This window comes from Sceloporus undulatus, chromosome 1 (assembly GCF_019175285.1).
Source record: "Sceloporus undulatus isolate JIND9_A2432 ecotype Alabama chromosome 1, SceUnd_v1.1, whole genome shotgun sequence".
Classification (NCBI taxonomy): Eukaryota; Metazoa; Chordata; class Lepidosauria; order Squamata; family Phrynosomatidae; genus Sceloporus; species Sceloporus undulatus.
The window spans coordinates 183646656-183672192 of record NC_056522.1 but is presented as its reverse complement, the minus strand read 5'-3'; the positions used below and the strand labels follow the sequence as shown (position 1 = coordinate 183672192).

The 25537-nt window shown below is 39.7% G+C and overlaps 1 protein-coding gene across 1 annotated transcript in view; it reads left to right on the top strand.

Moving 5' to 3' along the window:
* LOC121934780 (SLX4 interacting protein) overlaps positions 1–25537 on the top strand; it is a 108094-nt gene that overhangs the window by 77841 nt on the left and 4716 nt on the right. The window contains 1 exon segment of the mRNA XM_042475624.1: positions 16875–16984. Coding sequence (XP_042331558.1) covers positions 16875–16984 — 110 coding nt within the window.

Here is a 25537-nt window from a genome sequence, read left to right as displayed (position 1 = left end):
TAGTTAATGATTTCCAAATCAAAATTGATTGGTTGATTGATTGGACTCATATCCCGTCTTTCTCCCAAGTGGGGATCAAAGAGGTTGACAGGAGCTCCCATCAGTTTGTTAGGTACCAGGCCCAAGGTTGTGACCGTAGACAGATTTTGTTACTCCCTGTCACTGTAGGAACCATTACTTTCAGTGGAAAAGAATTTGACACATAGGGCTCAAGCAGACGGGGCTAAAGGAGAGCCAGAGGCTGCTCCTGCACTGGGACCACAGCAACCAGATGCCACAGTCCTGAGGATGCCCACTGCCGTGGTCCTCAACAGGCCATAAAAAGGAGCACTAAGAAACTACTCCTTTTGCAGCTGGTTTTGGGCCACATTTGGCAGCCTTGATGCAGCCGCCGAGCAATCCGAGGACATGTATCATGTGCATGCCCCACTCCTGGATCAGCCTGACAGCAGCCCTTTTGGACCATCTGTTTTAGGCCATACTTTTCCAGCATCCTCACATTTGTTACCACCTCCCTTTGTGATCAGCAAGGTGATCTGTGGACATGGGCTGATGAGGAAGTTAATGGGATTCAAATATCCCATACGCTAGTAATTTAGGTATTAATTGCAGTATAATCTTTATTCCTTTGTTTCTGGTCCTGTGCCTTCGTGAGCCATATAACAAGATTGTTGTTTGCAGACCACTGGTTGTGTTTATATTCCTATCATCATTTCTTGTTTCTTTATTAACCCTGACCTTTGTTCTTGCTCTTGGCTCAACAATGAAGTTTATTTCACTTTCTTGGTACAGAGCAAAGCACATTTCTTGTCTCCTTTTTGAAATGTAGGTATCCATATGTGAGGTTCATTTAATGGGATTTTGAAAAATGTTTGGTAATAGTTGGTATAAAGTTCATAATAAGATAGGCTATTACTTCATGCAGAGTATATGTTTTGTATGTCCAAGGATTTAGATTCAGTCTGTGGCATTTCAATGGAAGATGGTCTTGGGCAGAGGCAGGCTCTTGCCTGAGACCTGGAAGAGCTGTTGTCGACTGAATTCTGGGTTAGGTGGGCCCAGTGATCTTACTCACTATAACAGCTTTGTACACAATTTATTTTTGCTTTGTATGTTGGATGTATGTTACCTTGTTGGATGTATGTTACCTTGTGAACACTTTAGTCTAGCATCTTTGATTTCATATGTGCCACAAAATTGCTCCTTATATAGAGTAACAGAAAAATTAACACTTCATGACATGACTAGGTTCTATCCTTGATACTGAAGAGGGCAGATTTCGAGCAAAACTAAAATTTGTCATCTCTTGTGTTTATGTTTTCGTAAATGAAGTGTTATATGAACAGCAAAACTCCTATTTTTCTGTTGAAAATGCATATGATGCCAGACTGTGGGGTAATGGTAACTCCTTAGAGTATTTTCCAAGCAGTAGGAATGTAGGGGGTGTCCTAATCCTGCGGTTAAGGTCCCTTGTGTCCATTGTTCATACCACTCTGTCCCTGGTCTGCAGAGTACAACAGCTGCATAGTACAGCAGCAATTGCCCCATCTCTTTCATGACGAACTCTTATTTCCTCCCCATTACATTGGGCTCAGAAATCACACATGCACTCTCTTGTGGATGCAGTATCTACATATTCACTCATCTTGATAGTTTTCAGTGCAGACAAACACAGAGGCACACAAAGAGAAAGAGGAACATAGCAGACTGCCTTCTGTTCAGTCAAAAACTATTGGTCCATCAAGCCTCCACTGTCTGTTCTGACCAGGATCACCTCTGCAAGGCATTCTTTCCTACTTCTATCTAGATATCTCTGGTGGTCTCTAATCCAAGCACTAATCAGCCACAGTACTTCATTGCTCCTGAAATCCAATTGGATGTATTCAGGGTAGCATACACACAAATAGAAAGAACATAGCACAAGTTGAATACATTATAGGGTCATTCAACAATAAAAATGGTAGTTGACCCAGTTAATCAAAGGCAGAAAATTTCAATAAAGAGTGGAGGTTTGTATTAAAATTCCTAGAGGAAAGTTGGGGAATGTTTGCAGTTTTGGAATGTAAGGATGTACAATTGACTGATTTAAATGTGTTAAATTTGAAAAGGCTGCAAAAGGGGAAAGGGAAACAATAATGTTAATTCACATAGGCATAAGAATATATTTATGCTTAAATAAGAAATGAAAAGCAATAGCGTCTCAATAATATAAAAATCCTAAAATAGTCAATAGATGAAAACACAGAAATGTTCATGTCTAGCAAGAAGGATGTCTGTATGGATGATGGGGTTTGTGAGAGAGGGTAAGAGAAAATGTATAAGAGAATATGAAAAGGAAGGGAAAGGAAGAGGGAGTTATTCTCATGAGAAGCAGGGAAGTGAGATGGGTGAGACGGATATTATGAATCAGTTTATGTGTGTGTAAATATCTTGATTTTGTTAACAGCAGCAACAAAAAACCCAAAATGGTGATTGGAGACATTTTTGCTCCACCAAATGTTCAGAATGCCAACTGCCCTAAATAGAGCATAGCTTTTATATCCCATGACGTAAATTGAACTATGGCTTCTAGCTGGAGAACTCAGTTCTTGGTAAGTTTGTGTAATTCTCATTGATTCAAATGGTCTGTTCTAGTGGTGATTAATATTTCATTATAGACATAGATATTTGAAATATATCTGGTGTTTTATTTTTAAATAAATGACTTCTAAAATAACCAAGATGTATTTTTACACTTACAATACACTGCTCAGCCAAAGTTGGTAAGATCTATTTTAGATACAGTAAATCTTAAGCTTCCGCTTTTCAAAATAGATAGAAACCACCACCACTTTATCCATGCACTTTTATAACATCATTAATGTTCTCAAAGATCAAGGAAAGTAAAAGCATCTTGATCTCAGGGAAAAATGGTGTTTTGCATTGCCAAGAAACAAACTTGAAGTAGTAAGAGAAGGTTTTATATCGATCACAAGAGAAAGCAAGAAAGAAGGAAGGAGAAGGGGCTGTAAAAATGGAAAGCAAGTGAATTCTGGAAGGTGTTATAGGAAGTGAGATCTTACTATGCAGGATGATATGTTACTGCATACTTGGTTGAGCAAGTACTTACCTGAGTAGTAATAGATTATATAGAATGTAACTAATAGACAATTGAGAAAATAGGCAGATTATAAAGGTCAACTCACTTTCACCTCCTTGGATACACAGACCAAGTATCTTTTAAAAAGTCAAATTGAATACACACACACATATCTTATCATTAATGCCTTTAGCCTTAGGTGAGCCATAGGGCCCTTTTATAGCAAGAGTATATCTCTGACAAGCCACTTCATACTACAGTAAGAGACTGCATGTCTCCTCTCCTCTCATTAAAATTATCATTATAATTATTTCATTCATTTATATCCCACCTTTTTTCTAGAGTGGGATTCAAGGCAGCTCACAAATTATTAAAACCAGTTCAGATTAAAAATCAGTCTGTGTATGTGCGCGCGTGTGTGTTATTCAGAAAACAATCTGTAGAATTAAAATTAATTGAAAGATAAAATAATAACAAAAAAGCATACCTTTAAAACCCACCAAAGCCAATTCCTAAAAGCCTGAGAGAATATGAAAGTTTTCACTTGGTGGTGGAAGGAGTGCAAGGAGGGAGCCATCCTAGCCTCCCTAGGGAGGGAGTTCCAAAATCTGGGAGCAGCCACCAAGAAGACCTTTTCCCTTCTTCTTACCAAGCAAACTTAAGAAGGTAGTGGGACAAACTCATATAGGGAGGTCAAGTCATTCATATAGCCTGAATCCAAGCTGTGTAAGTCATAAGCATGCAGCAAACAATTGAGCAAAAAACAGTATGGGAAGCAGGATTCCAGTCAGATGTCTTCTTGGTATGGTATTTTTTATTGTTCACAAGTCGTTGTTTTTATCATAGGGAATAATTAAAATAAGGACCTTCACTCTGTAAACCATAATGTTACAGATTGATTAAATGGCTAAGTTGGCACTTAGATAGAGTAGTTGTAAATGTGAGAAAAAGTGAATTTGGACATGGATAAGATAAGTAGGAATGAAAGTACAGTTGGGAAATAATGATCACAGATATTTTGGAAATAACGCTCCATGAAAGAGCAGTTGAGACCCTTACACTAAGAAAATTATACATTAGACGATTTCAGCTTTTTCTGAAAAATCAATTTTGTGCAGTACTGAAATAATACAGTAATGGAATAAGACAGTGAGAATGAAGAAACCGGAATAGTTTCCGAATGAAACAGTGTTACTTTGGGGGCACACCCATCCTTGCGTTAGGTTAGGAAAGAACTGAAAAAGTAATAATATATTTCACTATCTACAACCATGACTGATGGTTGTCAGTACCTGGGGCAGGAATAATTATCCAATGATGCCTTTTAATAGAGCTCTTGGAGAGTGGGCCACCAGAAAGAAAACTGCCTTTTTGCCATAGATCAGTTTACAAAGATTAGTGGTAGATCTCACATGAAGTTAACATTGTTTAAATTAGCACCAGAGTCCTTGTTTGTTGTTCAAAGATACCAAGATAGTAAGGAAAGGAAAGCAATCAGATTGCGTTACTTGTTCATGGTGTCTGCTTCAGTGTTAGCTGGAGCTTGACACGAGGAACATGCCTGTTTAGATTTGCTATATTAAGCCCCTTTCATTATCTCACTTTACAATCAGTGCTGAAATATCTGATCTTTATTTAGCTTTTTGGTGGTTGATTATAGCCTTCTTGTATGTTGAAAATCATGCTGTATAGGGAAGACTGTGCTGTGTCAGAATGAAAACAATTTCATGAACATGTGTCCCTGCAGAGCCCTCTCATCTTCTTGAAGTCAGTATCTTGATTTCTAATGACTTGCAAAAAGAATTCACACTTGGGAAAACATCAGAACACAAGAAGAGCTGTATTGGGTTAGACCATATTGGGCCTTAGCTAGTCCAGCACACAGTTGCTAATGAGCCTGACATGACTGCAACAGTACCCTCTTCAGCAACTTCTATCAAGAGGTTTGCTGCCACTGACACTAGAGGGAGTATAGATCCATCATGGCTAATAGCTAGTGATAATCCCCATCCTCAAGGACTCTGTTGAATCTCTTTTTAAAACTGGATGAGTTGGCAGCCATCAATAAATTTGTGGTAGCAAATTCTACAGTTGAGTATGTGCCATGTGAAGAAATATTTCCTTTTATCTGCCTTTTAACCTCTCAGCAAGTTACCCCGAATTCTAGTATTATGAAAGGGGAGAAAAGCTTCTCCTATCCAGGTTTACCAAACCATGCATAATGTTACACCACTTATCATCCCTTTCCTTATTCACCCTTTAAAAAGGTAAGCAGCGCCCAACATTGTAAATTTTCCTGTATCTTTCTGAGTATCCTTTTTTCCTAGTGTGGTGACTAATATTCCAAGCATGCATGTATCGTAGATTTATATAACAATGGGATGAAGCAGATGGGGCAAAAGGAGCAGCCAGAGGCCACTTCAGCCCCAATCACTCCAAGACCATGGTGACCAGACGCTGCAGTCCTAAAGCTGGACGCTGCTGCAGTACTGCACAGGCTGCTGACAAGTGCAGCTTTTTGCCACTACTTTTTGGACCGGCTGTTTGGGGGTGTGCATCATTTGAACGCCATGCCCCCAAATCACCTGGAAGGCACTGTTTGGCCCATGTATTTCGGGCCAGCAGTATGATATGGGCAGTTATATTTTCAATTTCTTTCTAAATCTGTCTCAAGTGGAATTTGTCTTTTTAGAGCACCTACATACTGAGTTCACATTCATTTTTAACATGTCCATCAAATGATACACTACACTGCAGAATCCCTTTCTTGATCTGTCACTACCACATCAGATCCCATCTATTTCAAGCTGAAGTTAGAGGTTTTTTATTTTTTTTTATTTTTTGGCCCTGATATGCATCACTTCACAGTTGCTAGCACTGAATCTCATTTACCATGTTAATGTCCAAGTTTGGAGAGATCCTTCTGGAACTCTTTGCAATCTGTTTTTGTTTTCTTACTACCTTGAACATTTTGATGCCTTAAGCAAACTTACCAACTGCACTACTGATGCCTAACTCCAGACAGTTTATGAGCAAGTTATAAAACACTGGTCCCAGTACAGATCTCTGAATGACCCCACTGTTTGCACCCTCCATTGTAAGAAGCAGTCAACTACTTATTCCTAATCTCTGCTTCCCACTCTTTCACCAGTTTTCAGTCCATACAATGATTTCTTCTCTTTTTCCGTGACTGCTACATTTTCTTAGGCTGCTTTGATGGGGGACTTTTTCAAAAGGTTCTTGGAAGTCTAAATAAACATTGGCTGCTGGATCACTCTTGCTTTTGTGTTTATGGATATCTTCAAAGAATGTGAAGTTGAAACTTTCATGGCTGGCATCCATAGTTTTTTTGTGGGTTTTTCAGGCTATGTGCCATGTTCTAGAAGAGTTTATTCCTGATGTTTCACCAACATATATGGCTGGCATCTTCAGAGTCACAGATGCTGGCCAAACATCAGGAATAAATTCTTCTAGAACATGGCCACATAGCCCAAAAACTCACAAAAAACTATTTTCAAAGAACTTTATAAAACTGAATAATATCTTTACAGAAGCTGCCAGTATTGATTTTTTTTCCAGAGGGCTTGCCCTTCTATATACTTGACAATATATAGGTGGTGGCAAGGATGGCTGAGGGGCAAGTGTGCCCCTTGTTGCTTTGCCAGCACCCTGGCTCTTCCCCCAGCTTGGTGACACTTGCTTCTGCAGACTGCTAAAAGGACAAATAAATGGGCCCTAGAGAAAATTAAGTCTGAAATCTTCCTAGAAGCCACAATGACAAAACTTTGATCGTATCCTGAGAAGACATGACTCACTAGAAAAGACAATAATGCTTGGTAAGCAATAAGAAAAGAGAAAGGCTGCATTCCAGATGGATGGACTCAGTCAAGGAAGCTATGGCCCTGAGTCTGCAAGAGCTGAGCAGGGCTGTTGATGACAGGGTGACTTGGAGGTCTCTCATTCATGAGGTCAACATAAGTTGAAGCCGATGGAAGTTAACAACAACAAATTTGTCAGTAACGTCTAGAGCTTTCTTTTTTCTGTTTCCACTATTTGCCTTATCTAATTCTGCCCTCCAGTAACATCAGTTCAGGCATGGGTACCTGCCCTACATCCCCAGATAAAGGAAAAGAAAAAGAGGAAAATAATTCATTTAGCTTCATGGCTGTCACCTTATATCCACCTTTAAGTTAACTGCCATCCAGTGACCCAGCTGACTTTCCAGCTATATCAAACAAAATTGAGAATTCAGGTGTTTTTTTTTTATCATCTTAAATGTCATGTGGTGGTTATTATTTTTAAAAGCAAGGTTTTCAGTGCAGATAATGACTTTGTCATCCAGAAATAAGAATTCTGCCCCTCCCCAAGAAATTTCCTTCAATCCCCACTTTTCTAGCACTGAAAATCATTCACACCAACAGCTCTTACATTTGTGGCATTCACATTCCTTTGATAACCTCGCCTGCCTAAATCATATTTCTAAATGCTCAACTGAAGGTTTGAATTACTAAAATGCTAGAAATCTAGGGACTGAAGGAATATTTAATTGGGGGACAAAATTCTCCTCACATTTCCCTACACACACACACCGACACCCATGCCATAATCCCATCACTTGAGGCACTTTCCCCCCATTCAGGTTACTTACAATGTCAGACCCAAACTAAAGGGAAGGGATTAGTTCCTGTCATTGATATTCCCTTTTTGTTGAACATAAAGATAGATCCTCCTTCCCTGCATGATCTGTGAATGAGGTAGGCACATGTCTGGCCTTGTGAGTTCAGCATTCTGCTTCAAGCAAGAGAGAGGGAGATGATGAAAGGAAATCTCCAGAAATACAAGGAAAAGGGTTATTTGTTTAAAGCAAAACACATTATAAAACATGCATCTGAGGAAGTAGGCTCAAGTCTATGAAAACTCATGCTACCAGCTTCTTTCGTTCAATTAATCTCAAAGGTGCTAGTCTGATTTTCCAGACTAACATGGCTATGCCTTTGAATTCTTACATTATAAAACTGATATTCTTTCTTTGAGATCCCATGTATACAAACACATACAGTGGGCCCTTGTTATCTGCAGGGGTTTGGTTCCAGGACCCATCGTGGATACCAAAATCCATGGATTCTCATGTCCCATTAAATACTATGGTTAGGAAAATGGTGTCCCTTATATAAAATAGCAAAATCAAGGTTTGTTATTTGAAATTTTTTAAAAATATATATTTTCAAGCCTTGGATGCTTGAATCCGTGGATATGGAAAGCTACTGTATAGTAAAACAATAGTAAAGTAAATATAAAGCAAAACAAACATACAGAGCAAAACTACAAATATAGCTCATGAAACATAAAACAAATCTTGAGACTTTCAATAAAAAAATTAAAAATTATTCAACAAATTATTCGACATTTTAATATGCCTATATATTCAATATACTAATATGATCTCTAAGTAATTAATATCCTAAAAGGATAAATAAGATTTTAAAAAAACTTTGCCTCATGGCAAAAAAGCAATTCTAAAACTAGGAAGAAGTAGGTCCCACAGGCGCCACCATTAGTAACAAAGCTCAAATACGTACAGACATTTGTTGCTTAATATGGCAGGTTATGTTCCATACTATCACCATAAAGCAAATACCACTTTAAATATCACATTATTACAGCATTTCCCCTCACTTACCAGTGCATATAAAAGCTTAAAAACATATGTACACTATCATTTAATAACTTCGCAATAGCTCTAGGCCTATGCAAAAGTAAAAATAATAAAAAGAGGTCAGGCTGTGACACTGAGACACAAAGTTCACAATTGATGTGAACAGACTGAGCATGGGTAACCAAAGAGTGCAATACTGTAAAATTGAAAAGCAGCACATTAGTGAAGTGCTCAAAAGTGAAGTGCCTCAAAGCGAGGTACACTTTATAGCATACCTACCACTTACAAAAGGACCGCTATCCTCCATTATCTTGTATCAAAATTGAAAGCTGTGACCACTGTCTTTAAAATGAATGCATGCATCATAAAAACTGAACATGCTCTTGAACAACAATTTTCATTCTAGCTAACTAATGTTATGGACATCTTATTTCTGAGGGAAGCAACCAGGATGATTGTCTGTTGCCTGCCGCTTGAGTTATAACTAGGATAAAAGGCTGAAAGGTGGGATTTTTTTCTTTAAGATGTTCTCCGTGTTTAACCACCATGCTTATCTGAGGCCAGTTGGCTCTGGCTTCTGAGTTTAAGTAATCTAACTATAAATGGCAAGATCAAGGATAAGCACTGTTGACCTTTGAAGTCATCAACAGTTATTGTTCATGCTACCAGAATTAGAACAACAAGCAGCCGCTACTACTGCTGTTTTAGAATTTGCCCTTGTAAAATAACAAAAGTTTATTTCTAGCAACATTTTTAAGCTACATATACTCTGTTCAGAAATCTAACTTTTTTTTTTCACCAAGAGAATAGTCTAGTGAAATACAGTCATGAAAGATGTCTGGTGGTTGTTGCATAAATTAACACACTGCAAGTTTGCTTGCAGAACTTGTAAATTGTGACATCAATGTTTGGAAAGATGTAGCTTCTTTCAGGCTGCATGCACACCGCAGAAATAATCCAGTTTGACACCATTTTAACTGTCCTGGCTCAATGCCATGGTATTCTGGAAATTGTAGTTTTAGCCTTCTCTGTCAGAGAGCTCTGGTGCCAGAACAAACTTCAGTTCCCTGAATTTTATTGCATTGAGCCATGAATAGGAGTTAAAATGGGATTATTTCTGCAGTGTGGATGCATCCTTAGTGAACTTTATTCCATGTTGGAGTCCACATTTACATCTTGTTTGCAGGAGACATTTGCAAGTGAAAATCAGAAGGAGGTGGGCTTAATCATTATCCTAAGAGTTCACAATTCTCCTGCCCTCCCAGATCTGGAGTTACCAGTGTCTTGGAATTTGCTGGAGAGAAATGAGGAAAATGGACTGCAGGGAAGAGGCGAGAGAAGCTGTGCCAGGGAAAGATTTGGCATGTCAAGGAAAAAATCAACACCTTTTCAGTGGCTGCCAGTCTTCACAGTCCAGTGACATAGCAGGAACTCTACATCTGCCTTGGCATATGTAGTTCTTCTACAGTATACTAATATTTATTTGGATTCTGTGTTTTTGCTTCTGATATAGACAAAAGTCGTTTTGGCCTTCCCCAGTGTTTCTTTAACCAAACAGTAACAGAAAGCTTTCAAAATTGCTCAGCTAGAAATAGGAGGGTTTGATCTTCACCTCTTCCTAACCATCTTCTGTCTGTACTCTAAGAAAACGTCTGCCTTAAAGGGAGAATACTATTCAGAAAATAGAAGAACATCACAGAAAAACAGAAAAAGGAACACTCTAGGGATTGCTATGGCTTGAGTTTTCCCTGCATGGCATCAAGAGAATGTTGTCCTGATTTATTTTCTTTAAGTTAATGACCTTTACTCCTTTTTATGTTGTTAGTGAAGAATAGATTCATTATCTACAAATATTCCCTCTGATTCCACTATCTATAGTCATGTGACTCATGCAATCAGAAGTAATTCTGCCTGAATTAACATCTTAGCCTTGGAGTAATAATCCAAAGGGTGTGTTGCATATAGCACATAAACTGCAGCATTTATTTGCACTTACCCACAAGTTCTTTTCTTGATGGTCAGCATAGCAGAAAAACAAACTATTCCTCTGTAAAGTTTTTTTTAAAAAAAGTACTTTGTCAATTTATTTTGAAAAACAGTGAAAAGTTATTTTTGTTTCTGAGTACATCTGGCCTCTGTGAAAGATTCATTCTATGCCCAAGCTTTGGTGGTCATGTGAATCCTAGTGTTCCAGCACATAGTAACACTGTGTAGTTATTTATGTTGTACATTGCGTAAAAATAACCAAAAATTCTTCCCTTGTTCTATTCCACTGGCAGACTTTTTATGTCATGTTCTTGTTGATATATTCAACACCACTCAGGTATCCAAATTCAGACATTTTAAGTAGTAATCAGTACCGTTTACTGTAGTAGTAGTCAATAATATATAACAAACTGTCCCTGATGTAGAGAGTATGCCATGCACTTACTTGTTCCTTGCTGGTTGCTTGCAATTGATTTCCCATTTCTTTTGACAGTAGTCAAAATATAGTCAAAAGATAAGGATAATTATTTGTATATTCCCTCCACAAAATATGTCTAATCTAATTGCAAACTCAACTTTCCAGGGAAAAACTGAAAAGTAATGTTAGGATTTCAAGGATAACTTTAAAATAACCTTCCTCGCCCCAGCTGTGGTAGCTGAGGATGATGAAAGTTGTACATTTGAACTTATATGCAGAGGACTAGGTTGGGGGTATTTGCTATAAATTAACTAGGAAGTGCTTTAGGGGATGCTTTAATATAACTAGAAAGGACCTGGGCAAACGCAGAAGACCACATCTCCTTCAACACCTCTTCTTTCTACATAGTGTGATACACATTCCAGAACAAAGTCCAAAAAAGACTGTACTTTGCATAGATGTGGAAACTAACCTCAAGTCAGGAGATGAATCTTCTTGCCTCATTTACTCTTAGTAACCACTGTCTAGCTCAAATCACAGACAATCTCTTTAAGTTTGTGTGTGTATGTGTCATTAAGTTACCTGTCAACTTATGATGACGCCATGAATTTCAAAGGGTTTTCTTAGCCAGGAATACTCAGAGGTGATTTTGTCAGTTCCTTCCTTTGAAAGGTAGCCTGCAGCACCAGCTGTTCGTTGACTTCCTCCAATCCAAGCCCTAACCACAGTGGACCCAGCTTAGTTTCCCAGATGGGACCTGGTGCCTTTGGGATGTTTAGGCTTTTGTCTTTGAAGACCCAAGCTGCTCATGTTAGAAGTACAACTATGGTATAAGGGAAATCAGGAATCATTACTCACTGTCAGCATTGCAATGGACACTTTTAGGTGTCCACAACACCTAAAAATAAGTAAAATCCCTTGCTAGTTGAGAAAAGAAATAGCACTTTTCCAGCATTATTGTGAATGTGGCATTTTGTATGTTAGGCAAATTTAATATATTTGAAAGATAACTATTTCTCTGGGTAAAGATCTATGGAGCCAGCAGTGTATTTCTTGCACAGTAAAAGAGATGCAGTGGCTTAGTGGTTAAGATGCCAATTCAGAATTTCAGAAGATCGGAAGGTTGGCAGTTCAAGGCCGGAGTGCTGCATTATGGGTTGAGCTCCTGTCACTAGTCCCAGCTTCTGCCAGCCTAGCAGTTCGAAAGCAAACAAATTCAAGTAGATAGATAGGTACCACTTCTCAGTTCGGTGAAGCCATGGTGGCCACATGACCACCACAGCAGTCCTGGACAATGCTGGCTTTTTGGCTTAGAAACAGAGATGAGAACCATCCAAATGATGTGTTCTTAATTTGTTGCTGTTACTGTTTCCTCTCTGTCATTTCCTCCATTTCTTTATCAAAGAGTAATTGGGCACATTTTGACATTTGAGTATAAGAAAAGGCCTGCCAAATCCAAGTGAACATATATTAACCTTAGCATCCTGCTTACAACAGTGGCTAGCCACCTGCTCCTAGGAAATTCACAAGAAGATGGGGAGTCCATAACCCCTTTCTACTTTTTGCTTCTAGCAGTTGGTATTAAGAGAGACTGTGTTTGAATCAGAAACTTCCTTTTAGCTATATGGCATATTGATGCTTGTAGACTTCTTCTCTTCCATGGAGTTCTCTAATTGCTTTTTAAAACCATGTAAGCCAATGGCCATCACTACACCTTGTGCCATTGAGTTCCATGAGTCTGTACTGTCTGTAGAAGGACTTTTGTTTGTCCCAACTCCCAAGCATCTTGCTAGTCATTGAGTGGCCCCAATTCTATTTTTATGAGAACAGAAAGGTGGGAAAGTTCATACCATGCATATTTAAAAAACAATAACTCTGTAATATATCCTTCCTCCCATCATCCCCAACCATCCTTTTACAACTCACTCCCCTCTATAGCTTGTCCTCTTCTGCCGTGGTACTATTGTTTGTATAATGTCTATCTCTGGAATCCTTTTTATGTCTGTAATACTTGTCTTTATTTTACTGACTAAAAGGAATTTGGGATTACTGAACAGGATGAGAAAAGATTTAATCTTTCCTTTCTCTTCCACAAGACTAGGCATTCCCACAGGAAATAAACAACAGTACTCTCAAAACAAGCTTCCCCCTTTTCTCTTTCTCTCCCCATTTCACCATTTCCTAATTAACCAATTGTTAAATTGAGTGTCACTATTAATACTATATTGACCTTACTTATATTAAGCGTCTAGTTTTTGCTAAAGTTTTTTTTTCTCCTCCTCTGTTGTGGAGTTATTCCAGCCTCAGGCCACTTACATCCCTCCGAAAAGCAAGAGGCTCTCCGGTTCCCACAGAGTGGTTCAAAGAATGACTCATATTCCTTAGGTTAATTGTTCAGTTCTCAAAATATAGCACTTACAGGGTGTGGCTGGAAGGGGAAAATCTACTGTACTTATAGGACATGTTGAGAAGTGTTTCACATGTGCATCATTTTCTCCTTTTTAAATCACTAAGCTTTAACCATTTTCTGTCACTTCTTTAGGGGTCTGATATTTTAAAGCAAAACAAAAATCCACGTGTGCCATATTTTTTACTTGGCTTCATCTTCAGCATTTAAATAACTGGTTTGAAAGCAAATTTTAGGCTACAGCTGAAATAATATGTGAGGCACAATCCAGGCTTCCCCATCCCAAAGACTTCTGGAGGTCTCAGACAGACTACAACTACCATCACACAGGCTCTGCTGACTGGTGATACTCAGTATTGTAGTCAGACACATCAAAAAGTCTGATCTTTTGCACAAGTTGCTAAGGAGCAACTAGACTGACATGGGAAACCTTTGGAATGTCTCCAGAAACTTTGTTTGTTTGTTTTTACTTTAACACAACTGTGAATAAAAGTTTCCCCATATTTTGATCAGTGCAGAGGTGGTGGGGAAATGCAGAATTTCAAGCAAGCTATTTTTCCAATCAAAATTGCTCCAGACATGTTTATTTTTTTCTGCACAAGGGAAAACACAAATGTCCCCCTCCTTAGATGAAAAGGCAGATTGGGAAATGGAGCAATTTTGATCCTTTGCCTTGGTTCTGATCATATTCTGATTCCTCTCCACAGCCAAATTGAAGTAGTAAAAACAAAAATCACCAGGTGACATTTCTATGTCTAGTATCAGTCAAATAAAATAAAGTAAACAGGTTTCTCATTTTGTGTCATCAGAGGGCTATAGGCTTACACAACTGAATGCTCCTTTACATAGAAAACTGGATGGCAAGGAGAAAACTAGATAGACCTACACAGAGATAGATAGGACATCATCAAACCATTTGAACTACCTTCCCCCAGCATAGCTCAGACACATAGAATCATAGAATCGTACAGTTGTAAGAGACCACAAGGGCCATCCAATCCAACCCCCTGCCATGCAGGAAATCACAATCAAAGCATCCCCCGACAGATGGCCATCCAACCTCTGTTTGAAGACCTCTAAGGAAGGAGACTCCACTACACTTCGAGGGAGTTTGTTCCACTGTCGAACAGCCCTTACTATCAGGAAGTTCCTCCTAATGTTGAGGTGGAATCTCTTTTCCTGCAGCTTGCATTCATTGCTCTGGGTCCTAGTCTCTGGAGTAGCAGAAAACAAGCTTGCTCCCTCCTCAATATGACATCCCTTCAAAGATTTAAACACGGCTATCATATCACCTCTTAACCTTTTCTTCTCCAAGCTAAACATCCCCAGCTCCCTTAGTCTTTCTTCATAGGGCATGGTTTCCAGACCTTTCACCATTTTAGTCGCTCTCCTTTGGACATGCTCCAGTTTCTCAATGTCCTTTTTTAATTGTGGTGCCCAGAACTGGACACAATATTCCAGGTGGGGCCTGACCAGAGCAAAATAGAGTGGCACTATTACTTCCCTGGATCTAGACACTATACTTCTATTGATGCAGCCTAAAATCGCATTGGCCTTGTTAGCTGCCGCATCACACTGTTGACTCATGTTCAACTTGTGGTCTACTTGGACTCCTAGATCCCTTTCACACGTAGTTTCATTCAGCCAGTTGTCCCCCATCCTATATCTGTGCTTTTCATTTTTCCGCCCTAAGTGCTGTACCTTACATTTCTCCGTGTTGAATTTCATTTTGTTAGCTTTGGCCCAGTTTTCTAGTCTGTTCAGGTCATTTTGAATCTTGATCCTGTCCTCTGGAGTATTAGCTACTCCTCCTAATTTGGTGTCATCTGCAAATTTGATAAGTATTCCCCCAATTTTGTCCTTCAAGTCATTGATAAAGATGTTGAATAGAACTGGCCCGAGGACAGAGCCTTGTGGGACCCCACTGGTCACTTCTCTCCAGGATGAAAAGGAGCCATTGTTGAGCACCCTTTGCGTTCGGTCGGTCAACCAATTACAAATCCATGTAACAGTTGCCTTGTCTAGCCCACATTTTACAAGCTTGTTTGCAAGAATATCATGGGGAACTTTGTCAAAGGCCTTACTGAAATCAAGATATACTATATCCACAGCATTCCCTTCATCTACCAAGCTGGTAATTTTATCAAAGAAAGAGATAAGGTTTGTCTGGTATGACTTCTTTCTCTGAAACCCGTGTTGACTTTTTGTGATTATGGCATTGCTTTCCAGATGTTCACAGACTCTCTGTTTAATGATCTGCTCCAGAATCTTTCCTAGTAAGCGGACCATCTTGTGGAAACCATGCCAATATCTCATACATTTCAAAAGCAGATTGCAATGTAGCACAGTAGTAATGGGAGAAACATGTGTCTGCTCTTCTCATTCTTCCCCTAATGGATCTTGTGTAGTAATTTGGATCTTAGAAACTGATTTTCACCTGCTGATAAATTGTCTTTGGCATTACTCTTTCTAGATCCATTGAAGCATTCCATTAGGTATTTATTATATTTGCTTTATAGGTCCAAAATACACTGCACATCTTGGTATATTGATTCTTAACTTGTTCAGCAGTTATGGAAGCAGTGAAACAATACACTGAACTTCCAGTTTGTTCAGTTTTAAGTTTCATGAGAATCATCAAAGGTAGAGGCAACACTTGGAAAGTTAATGCTTAGAAGAATGAATATAATGATGTGCTGAAGCCATCCATAACCGAGCAGCAGTAAGATAATACTCTGGGCCCCATAACTAAGAATTACGTAAGGGAATGTAATCTTGACAAGGACATTGGATAGAATGGGTAGCATTTTATGAATTAGATCTGATCCTGTTTTAAGCATCCTGTTTGAAGAATTAATTGAACAATCATGTAGGTGTGTTTCTTATGAAAGATACAAATATGTGATAATGTTTCATTGTATCCATGTAGTAAATATGGACATCCTTCAGAGAGCTGTGGTGGAGACCACTGCTTAACTTTGTCTCTGTCCTAGTAAGTGAAAAAGCTTCCTGCTGTCTGCTACACAGACTCCTGGCTTTTGTCACAGTTTGAGCCACAGTGACATCAAACATTTGCCAACAGTTTCTTCACATGGCATGGAGTCTAGCTTGTTGACCTTGTTTGCTTGTGGTTCAATTTAATGGCTGAAAAATGTACAGCAAAAGATAGTTGCAGGAGACTCATCCCTGGGTTTTTATAGGATTAAATAGTTCACTTCTGAGTCTGCTTCTCTTCATCTAGGAGTAACTTGCATTTGGTATCATTTAGGTAGCTGTATGGGTACTGACTGGATCATACCTTTAAAACCTGTGTTATCTTTTGGGTTAGAAACAGCCTCTTTCCACTGGGACATCTGGATATTTTGGAGAATCAGCTGAAAATGGAAAGTGCAAGATTTCTCTGACTCAACAGGAAAAACAAGACATCCTGAAAAAGATGTAAGTGCTTTCCCACCACTGTCACACGGTGACTTATGCATCTTTAATTGATGTTAGGGCTTCAATAAGGTATTGAAGGTGCCGTGTTGCCTCCTTGCTGTAAACCCAGAGATACACATGTATGTTTGTGATGAAATTAACATTTACTAAAATCAGTTCTCTAGAAGGAAGTGATGCAGACCAGCCAGAACCCTCAGGGGGCTAGAAAAAGGAAATCTAAAAAGATTCCCCTTTTTCACACAATGACATTATTAGGGAGTGAGGGAGGGAAAAACCTGCTCTGAAGCACTGATAATGGACCTAGTCATCTTGGGTAAGAGAAGGTAAGAAGGATGAGGGATGGAGACGTGCCAAAGCCATCATGAGAAACAGAGAATCAGATTACCATAAGCCTAGTCTCTCCTCGGCTTGCTCTTTCAAGGCTAGAGGAAGGTTGCCTCACTCAATGCCAGGAACAATTGTCTCAGGTGGTGATGGTGAATTGGGTTCATGAAAACCCACGTTTAAGTCAGTTCATCACTCACAATCATTTTGCAAGAAGTGAAGGATGATGATGATAATGACTAACAACAAGAACAATAGGAGGGGGAGTCCCTTACTTCTTTCTCCCCATGGGGGACAACAGGTGTTTGTTTAATTCCAGAGGGATTATTTTATCCCAAACGTTTCAGCATGGTGAGGGTTTGTAACCAAAAGTAGAGCAAAGAGATAAAAGAAGAATCATACAGGTTTTCATAGCATCCTGTTGAAAAAAAATAGTCAACCTCTGCATTTTTTTCCCTGCATTTAGGCACTTATTTAGCAGAACATTTGCCCCAAATATACTTTTCATGTTCAGAAATGTTGGAGTGTATGAAAATGAAGTTTTCACATAAATGACCTGAAATATAAATAAATAAATATGCAAATGCTCCCATATTATTAACTATTGGGAAGCAAAATGTTGACTCAAATTCTTCACTCTTGCATGAAAGTACAAATTATTCACCTCCCTAATAGTGCATGACTGTGAAAGAAAAGCATCAAGCACTTTGGAGGATGAAAGATACCTGGCACCACCCTCCCTGAAGACTGACCTTTTTCCAAATGTCCTCCAGTGAAGAAGAGAAGCCACTCATGGTTGGAAAGGACAGTGCTTAACACCTCCTTGGGCCTTGAGGGAATCATTATCACTTAGGTTTGTCTGTGCCTCCTTCATGATTCCCGTTCCAAAGGGCTTATACTAAACCAAAAGAAAGCAAGTGGCCTATTACCATGCAAGGGGCCAGCCCTAGCCATTTGAAGACAAGCTCCTGAATGCTAGTCTCTGCTGTCAGCAATATTCTCTGGGAACACACAAAAGGCCCTTGCAATTAAAAGTTTTAGGAACCAGTTGAAGTTATTCTGTCCCCTCATTTATTTATATTTTTGGAAGCTATAGAGTAGGGGTGGGCAAAGTGCAGCCTGCAGGCCACAGGTGTTTCCCGGGGTCATTTCCCCCCGTCTCAAAACAAGCTTCCCCTTTTCTCTTTCTCTCCCCATTTCACCATTTCTAATTAACCAATTGTTAAATTGAGTGTCACTATTAATACTACATTGACCTTACTTATATTAAGCGTCTAGTTTTTGCTAAACTTTTTTTTCTCCTCCTTGTTGTGGAGTTATTTCCAGCCTCAGGCCACTTACATCCCTCCGAAAGCAGAGGCTCTCCGGTCCCACAGAGTGGTTCAAAGAATGACTCATATTCCTTAGGTTAATTGTTCAGTTCTCAAAATAGCACTTACAGGGTGTGGCTGGAAGGGGAAAATCTACTGTACTTATAGGACATGTTGAGAAGTGTTTCACATGTGCATCTTTCTCCTTTTTAAATCACTAAGCTTTAACCATTTTCTGTCACTTTCTCTCTGATATTTTAAGCAAAACAAAAATCCATGTGTGCCATATTTTTTACTTGGCTTCATCTTCAGCATTTAAATAACTGGTTTGAGAAAGCAAATTTTAGGCTACAGCTGAAAATATGTGAGCACAATCCAGGTTTCCCCATCCCAAGACTTCAGGAGGTCTCAGACAGACTACAACTACCATCACACAGGCTCTGCTGACTGGTGATACTCAGCATTGTAGTCAGACACATCAAAAAGTCTGATCTTTTGCACAAGTTGCTAAGGAGCAACAGACTGACATGGGAAACCTTTGGAATGTCTCCAGAAACTTTGTTTGTTTGTTTTTACTTTAACACAACTGTGAATAAAAGTTTCCCCATATTTTGATCAGTTGCAGAGGTGGTGGGGAAATGCAGAATTTCAAGCAAGCTATTTTCCACATCAAAATTGCTCCAGACATGTTTATTTTTTTCGCACAAGGGAAAACAAAATGTCCCCCTCAGATGAAAAGGCAGATTGGGAATGGAGCAATTTTGATCCTTTGCCTTTGGTCTCTCGATTCCTCTCCACAGCCAAATTGAAGTAGTAAAAACAAAAATCACCAGGTGACATTTCTATGTCTAGTATCAGTCAAATAATAAAGAAACAGGTTTCTCATTTGTGTCACAGAGGGCTATAGGCTTACACAACTGAATGCTCCTTACATAGAAAACTGGATGGCAAGGAGAAAACTAGATAGACCTACACGAAGATAGATAGGAACATCATCAAACCATTTGAACTACCTACCCCAGCATAGCTCAGACACATAGAATCATAGAATCGTAGAGTTGGAAGAGACCACAAGGGCCATCCAATCCAACCCCCTGCCATGCAGGAAATCAAATCAAAGCATCCCCCGACAGATGGCCATCCAACCTCTGTTTGAAGACCTCTAAAGGAGGAGCCCACTACACTTCGAGGGAGTTTGTTCCACTGTCGAACAGCCCTTACTGTCAGGAAGTTCCTCCTAATGTTGAGGTGGAATCTCTTTTCCTGCAGCTTGCATTCTTGCTCGGGTCCAGTCTCTGGAGCAGCAGAAAACAAGCTTGCTCCCTCTCTCAATATAACATCCCTTCAAAATTTAAACACGGCTATCAATATCACCTCTTAACCTTTTCTTCTCCAAGCTAAACATCCCCAGCTCCCTTAGTCTTTCTTCATAGGGCATGGTTTCCAGACCTTTCACATTTAGTCGCTCTCCTTTGGACATGCTCCAGTTTTCTCAATGTCCTTTTTTAAATTGTGGTGCCCAGAACTGGACACAGTATTCAGGTGGGGCCTGACCAGAGCAAAATAGAGTGGCACTATTACTCTCCTGGATCTAGACACTATACTTCTATTGATGCAGCCTAAAAGCATTGGCCTGTTAGCTGCCGCATCACACTGTTGACTACATGTTCAACTTGTGGTCTACTTGGACTCCTAGATCCCTTTCACACGTAGTTTCATTCAGCCAGTTGTCCCCCATCCTATATCTGTGCTTTTCATTTTCCGCCTAAGTTCTGTACCTTACATTTCTCGTGTTGAATTTCATTTTGTTAGCTTGGCCCAGTTTTTCAGTCTGTTCAGGTCATTTTGAATCTTGATCCTGTCCTCTGGAGTATTAGCTACTCCTCCTAATTTGGTGTCATCTGCAAATTTGATAAGTATTCCCCCAATTGTCTCTCCAAGTCATTGATAAAGATGTTGAATAGAACTGGCCCGAGGACAGAGCCTTGTGGGACCCCCACTGGTCACTTCTCTCCAGGATGAAAAGGAGCCATTGTTGAGCACCCTTTGCGTTCGGTCGGTCAACCAATTACAAATCCATGTAACAGTTGCCTTGTCTAGCCCACATTTTACAAGCTTGTTTGCAGAATATCATGGGGAACTTTTCAAAGGCCTTACTGAAATCAAGAATACTATATCCACAGCATTCCCTTCATCTAACAAGCTGGTAATTTTATCAAGAAAGAGATAAGGTTTGTCTGGTATGACTTCTTTCTCTGAAACCCGTGTTGACTTTTTGTGATTATGGCATTGCTTTCTAGATGTTCACAGACTCTCTGTTTAATGATCTGCCAGATCTTTCCTAGTAAGCGGACCATCTTGTGGAAACCATGCCATATCTCATACATTTCAAAAGCAGATTGCAATGTAGCACAGTAGTAATGGGAGAGAAACATGTATCTGCTCTTCTCATTCTTCCCCTAATGGATCTTGTGTAGTAATTTGGATCTTAGAAACTGATTTTCACCTGCTGATAAATTGTCTTTGGCATTACTCTTTCTAGATCCATTGAAGCATTCCATATAGGTATTTATTATATTTGCTTTATAGGTCCAAAAAACACTGCACATCTTGGTATATTGATTCTTAACTTGTTCAGCAGTTATGGAAGCAGTGAAACAATACACTGAACTTCCAGTTTGTTCAGTTTTAAGTTTCATGAGAATCATCAAAGGTAGAGGCAACACTTGGAAAGTTAATGCTTAGAAGAATGAATATAATGATGTGCTGAAGCCATCCATAAACCGAGCAGCAGTAAGATAATACTCTGGGCCCCATAACTAAGAATTACGTAAGGGAAGTAAAATCTTGACAAGGACATTGGATAGAATGGGTAGCAATTTTATGTAATTAGATCTGATCCTGTTTTAAGCATCCTGTTTGAAGAATTAATTGAACAATCATGTAGGTGTGTTTCTATGAAAGATACAAATGAGTAATGTTTCATTGTATCCATGTAGTAAATATGGACATCCTTCAGAGAGCTGTGGTGGAGACCACGCTTAACTTGTCTCTGTCCTAGTAAGTGAAAAAGCTTCCTGCTGTCTGCTACACAGACTCCTGGCTTTTGTCACAGTTTGAGCCACAGTGACATCAAACATTTGCCAACAGTTTCTTCACATGGCATGGGTCTAGCTTGTTGACCTTGTTTGCTTGTGGTTCAATTTAATGGCTGAAAAATGTACAGCAAAAGATAGTTGCAGGAGACTCATCCCGGGTTTTTATAGGATTAAATAGTTCACTTCTGAGTCTGCTTCTCTTCATCTAGGAGTAACTTGCATTTGGTATCATTTAGGTAGCTGTATGGGTACTGACTGGATCATACCTTTAAAACCTGTGTTATCTTTTGGGTTAGAAACAGCCTCTTTCCACTGGGACATCTGGATATTTTGGAGAATCAGCTGAAAATGGAAAGTGCAAGATTTCTCTGACTCAACAGGAAAAACAAGACATCCTGAAAAAGATGTAAGTGCTTCCCACCACTGTCACACGGTGACTTATGCATCTTAATTGATGTTAGGGCTTCAATAAGGTATTGAAGGTGCCGTGTTGCCTCCTTGCTGTAAAACCCAGAGATACACATGTATGTTTGTGATGAAATTAACATTTACTAAAATCAGTTCTCTAGAAGGAAGTGATGCAGACCAGCCAGAACCCTCAGGGGGCTAGAAAAAGGAAATCTAAAAAGATTCCCCTTTTTCACACATGACATTTATGAGGGGTAGGGAGGGAAAAACCTGCTCTGAAGCACTGATAATGGACCTAGTCATCTTGGGTAAGAGAAGGTAAGAAGGATGAGGGATGGAGACGTGCCAAAGCCATCATGAGAAACAGAGAATCAGATTACAAAAGCCTAGTCTCTCCTCGGCTTGCTCTTTCAAGGCTAGAGGAAGGTTGCCTCACTCAATGCCAGGAACAATTGTCTCAGTGTGGTGATGGTGAATTGGGTTCATGAAAACCCACGTTTAAGTCAGTTCGTCACTCATAATCATTTTTGCAAGAAGTGAAGTGATGATGATAATGACTAACAACAAGAACAATAGGAGGGGGAGTCCCTTACTTCTTCTCCCCATGGGGGACAACAGGTGTTTGTTTAATTCCAAGAGGGATTATTTTATCCCAAACGTTTCAGTATGGTGAGAGTTTGTAACCAAAAGTAGGGCAAAGAGATAAAAGATGACTCATACAGGTTTTCATTGCATGCTGTTGAAAAAAATAGTCAACCTATGCATTTTTTTCCCTGCATTTAGGGAATATTTAAGAAACATTTGCCCAAATATACTTTTTCCTGTGCAAAAATGTTGGAGTGTATGAAAATGAAGTTTTCACATAAATGACCTGAAATATAAATAAATAAATATGCAAATGCTCCCTATTATTAACTATTGGGAAGCAAAATGTTGACTCAAATTCTTCACTCTTGCATGAAAGGACAAATTATTCACTCCCTAGTAGTGCATGACTGTGAAAGAACATATCAAGCACTTTGGAGGATGAAGGAAACCTGGCACCACCTCCCTGAAGACTGACTTTTTCCAAACATCCTCCAGTGAAGAAGAGGAGCCACTCATGCTGGAAAGGACAGTGCTTAAACATTCTTGGGCCTTGAGGGAATCATATCACTTAGGTTTGTCTGTGCCTCCTTCATGATTCCTGTTCCAAGGGCTTATACTAAACCAAAAGAAAGAAGTGGCCTATTACCTGCACAAGGGGCCAGCCCTAGCCATTTGATGACAAGCCTGAGTGCTAGTCTCTGCTGTCAGCAATATTCTCTGGGAACGCACAAAAGGCCCTTGCAATTAAAAGTTTTAGGAACCAGTTGAAGTTATTCTGTCCCCTCATTTATTTTATATTTTGGAAGCTATAGAGTAGGGGTGGGCAAAGTGCAGCCTGCAGGCCACAGGTGTTCCCCAGGGGTCATTCCCCCCCCCAAAATGTTCCCCCCAAATTATTATTATTATTATTATTATTATTATTATTATATTATTTTGATCAAAATGCCCCAAATTACCTCTAGATGGTGTGGAGGCCATATTCACCACATTTTGTGTCTCCTGGATCCCGGGGGTCAAAACAAAGTTCTGCAAAAATTTTCCCCAAAAAAATGTTTTTGCCTGAAAAAGACTCTGAGCGCCCCAAAATAAGGTAATAAGTCTTAACATCACCTACACATAAAGCCCTGGTGGCTCAGTGGTTAAATGCCTGTACTGCAGCCACTCACTCAAAACCATAAGGTTGCGAGTTCAAGACCAGCAAAAGGGCTCAAGCTCAACTCAGGTTTGCATCCTTCCGAGGTCACTAAAATGGAGTAGCCAGATTGTTGGGGGAAAATTAGCTTACAGTTGTAAACCGCTTAGACACTGGTTAGGCGGTATGAAATGGTATATAAATGAAACTTGTTTGTTTAAGAGGGCATTTGGGTGCAAAAGAGTGTATTTTTAGTAGGAGCTGGTGCAGTGGTGGTGTGTGATCCCCAAACCCCGTAGCCTTCCACAGTTGCCCATTTGTTAATGTAGAGTATGTCCCCCTCCTGCCAATGGGAAGTCCCTAGCTTTTACCTTAGGGCTATCAAATATGAAGTACAATTTAAAGTAGAAAACCATAGCACCTCATGCAAAAGGGCAAAAATGAACATTTAACTCAATGTAACATATTTGAAATTGGTGTTGTGGCTGGGGGTGGGAGAGGATAGAAACTTGTTGAGGTTTTGGTTCCATCATTAGTTTGATCCTCTTTTTCCTCCTGATTTCCTGGATCTTGGTCGCTTTAAAAAAGGTACATTTCCAGAGGAATAGAAATAAAATGAGAGCCCTGTTTCTAGTTTTGTTTTGTTTTGCAAGTGACGGAAAATCATTTAGGATTTAGGGGTTAGAGACTGCCAGGGGTCAGGGAGTCACATTGTCCTCCAGGAGATCTGCATCCCTAAAACAAATTTCAAATAATTGCTCCAATGCCTGCTAGGGAGTTGAGTTTAATTTATCCATGTTGATGGTGCTGGGTGATTTTAGGCCCAGGGAGACCTTTTCCCATAGGAAGTAACATAGTTAGCTAAGTGCAAAAATTTCAGAGTGGAAGCCCTACGACATTAACCTCGCTAGACTCATAGAGTTTGTACCGTGGTAGCTGTGTTGGCCATGAAGGTGCTGCAAGTTCTTTTGCAATATAAATGTAGTCAGTCTGCCTTGAACTTCAGTCTCAGTTATACGTGCATGTCACACAGGGGTTTTTATATCTTTAATGGTGTTTTCAAAGATGGCAGCTACACAGTTCTTATAAGACAGGGGTGCTGCCCTGGCAGTGAACACATTAAAGTATTTAAAGTTCAGCTGTGCAAATGACATGTGGTGTCGAAGCTCTCTGACACCAAGGTGCTGGAAATTTTCCTTTCCACTAATACCCTTAGAAGAATCATCCAACTCTTTATGTGCTCCCATCACTGTACAGTGAACTGCTCCAACAGTAGCTAACTTTGGATGGAAAGTGATCAAGTAAGTGTGAAATACATTGTCACTCAGTGGTTTCCATGTCAATTGTGTGGTAAACCACTCTCATAGAATCATAGAATAATAGAGTTGGAAGTGACCACAAGGACCATCCAGTCCAACCCCCTGCCATGCAGGAATCCAAATCAAAGCATCCCCGACAGATGGACATCCAGCCATTTTTAAAGACCTCCAAGGATGGAGATTGCACCACACTCCGAGGAAGAGTGTTCCACAGTCGAACAGCCCTTACTGTCAGGAAGTTCCTCCTAATGTTGAGGTGGAATCTCTTTCCTGTAGCTTGCATCCATTGCTCCGGGTCCTAGTCTGGAGCAGCAGAAAACAAGCTTGCTCCCTCCTCAATGTGACACCCTTCAATATTTAAACAGGGCTATCAA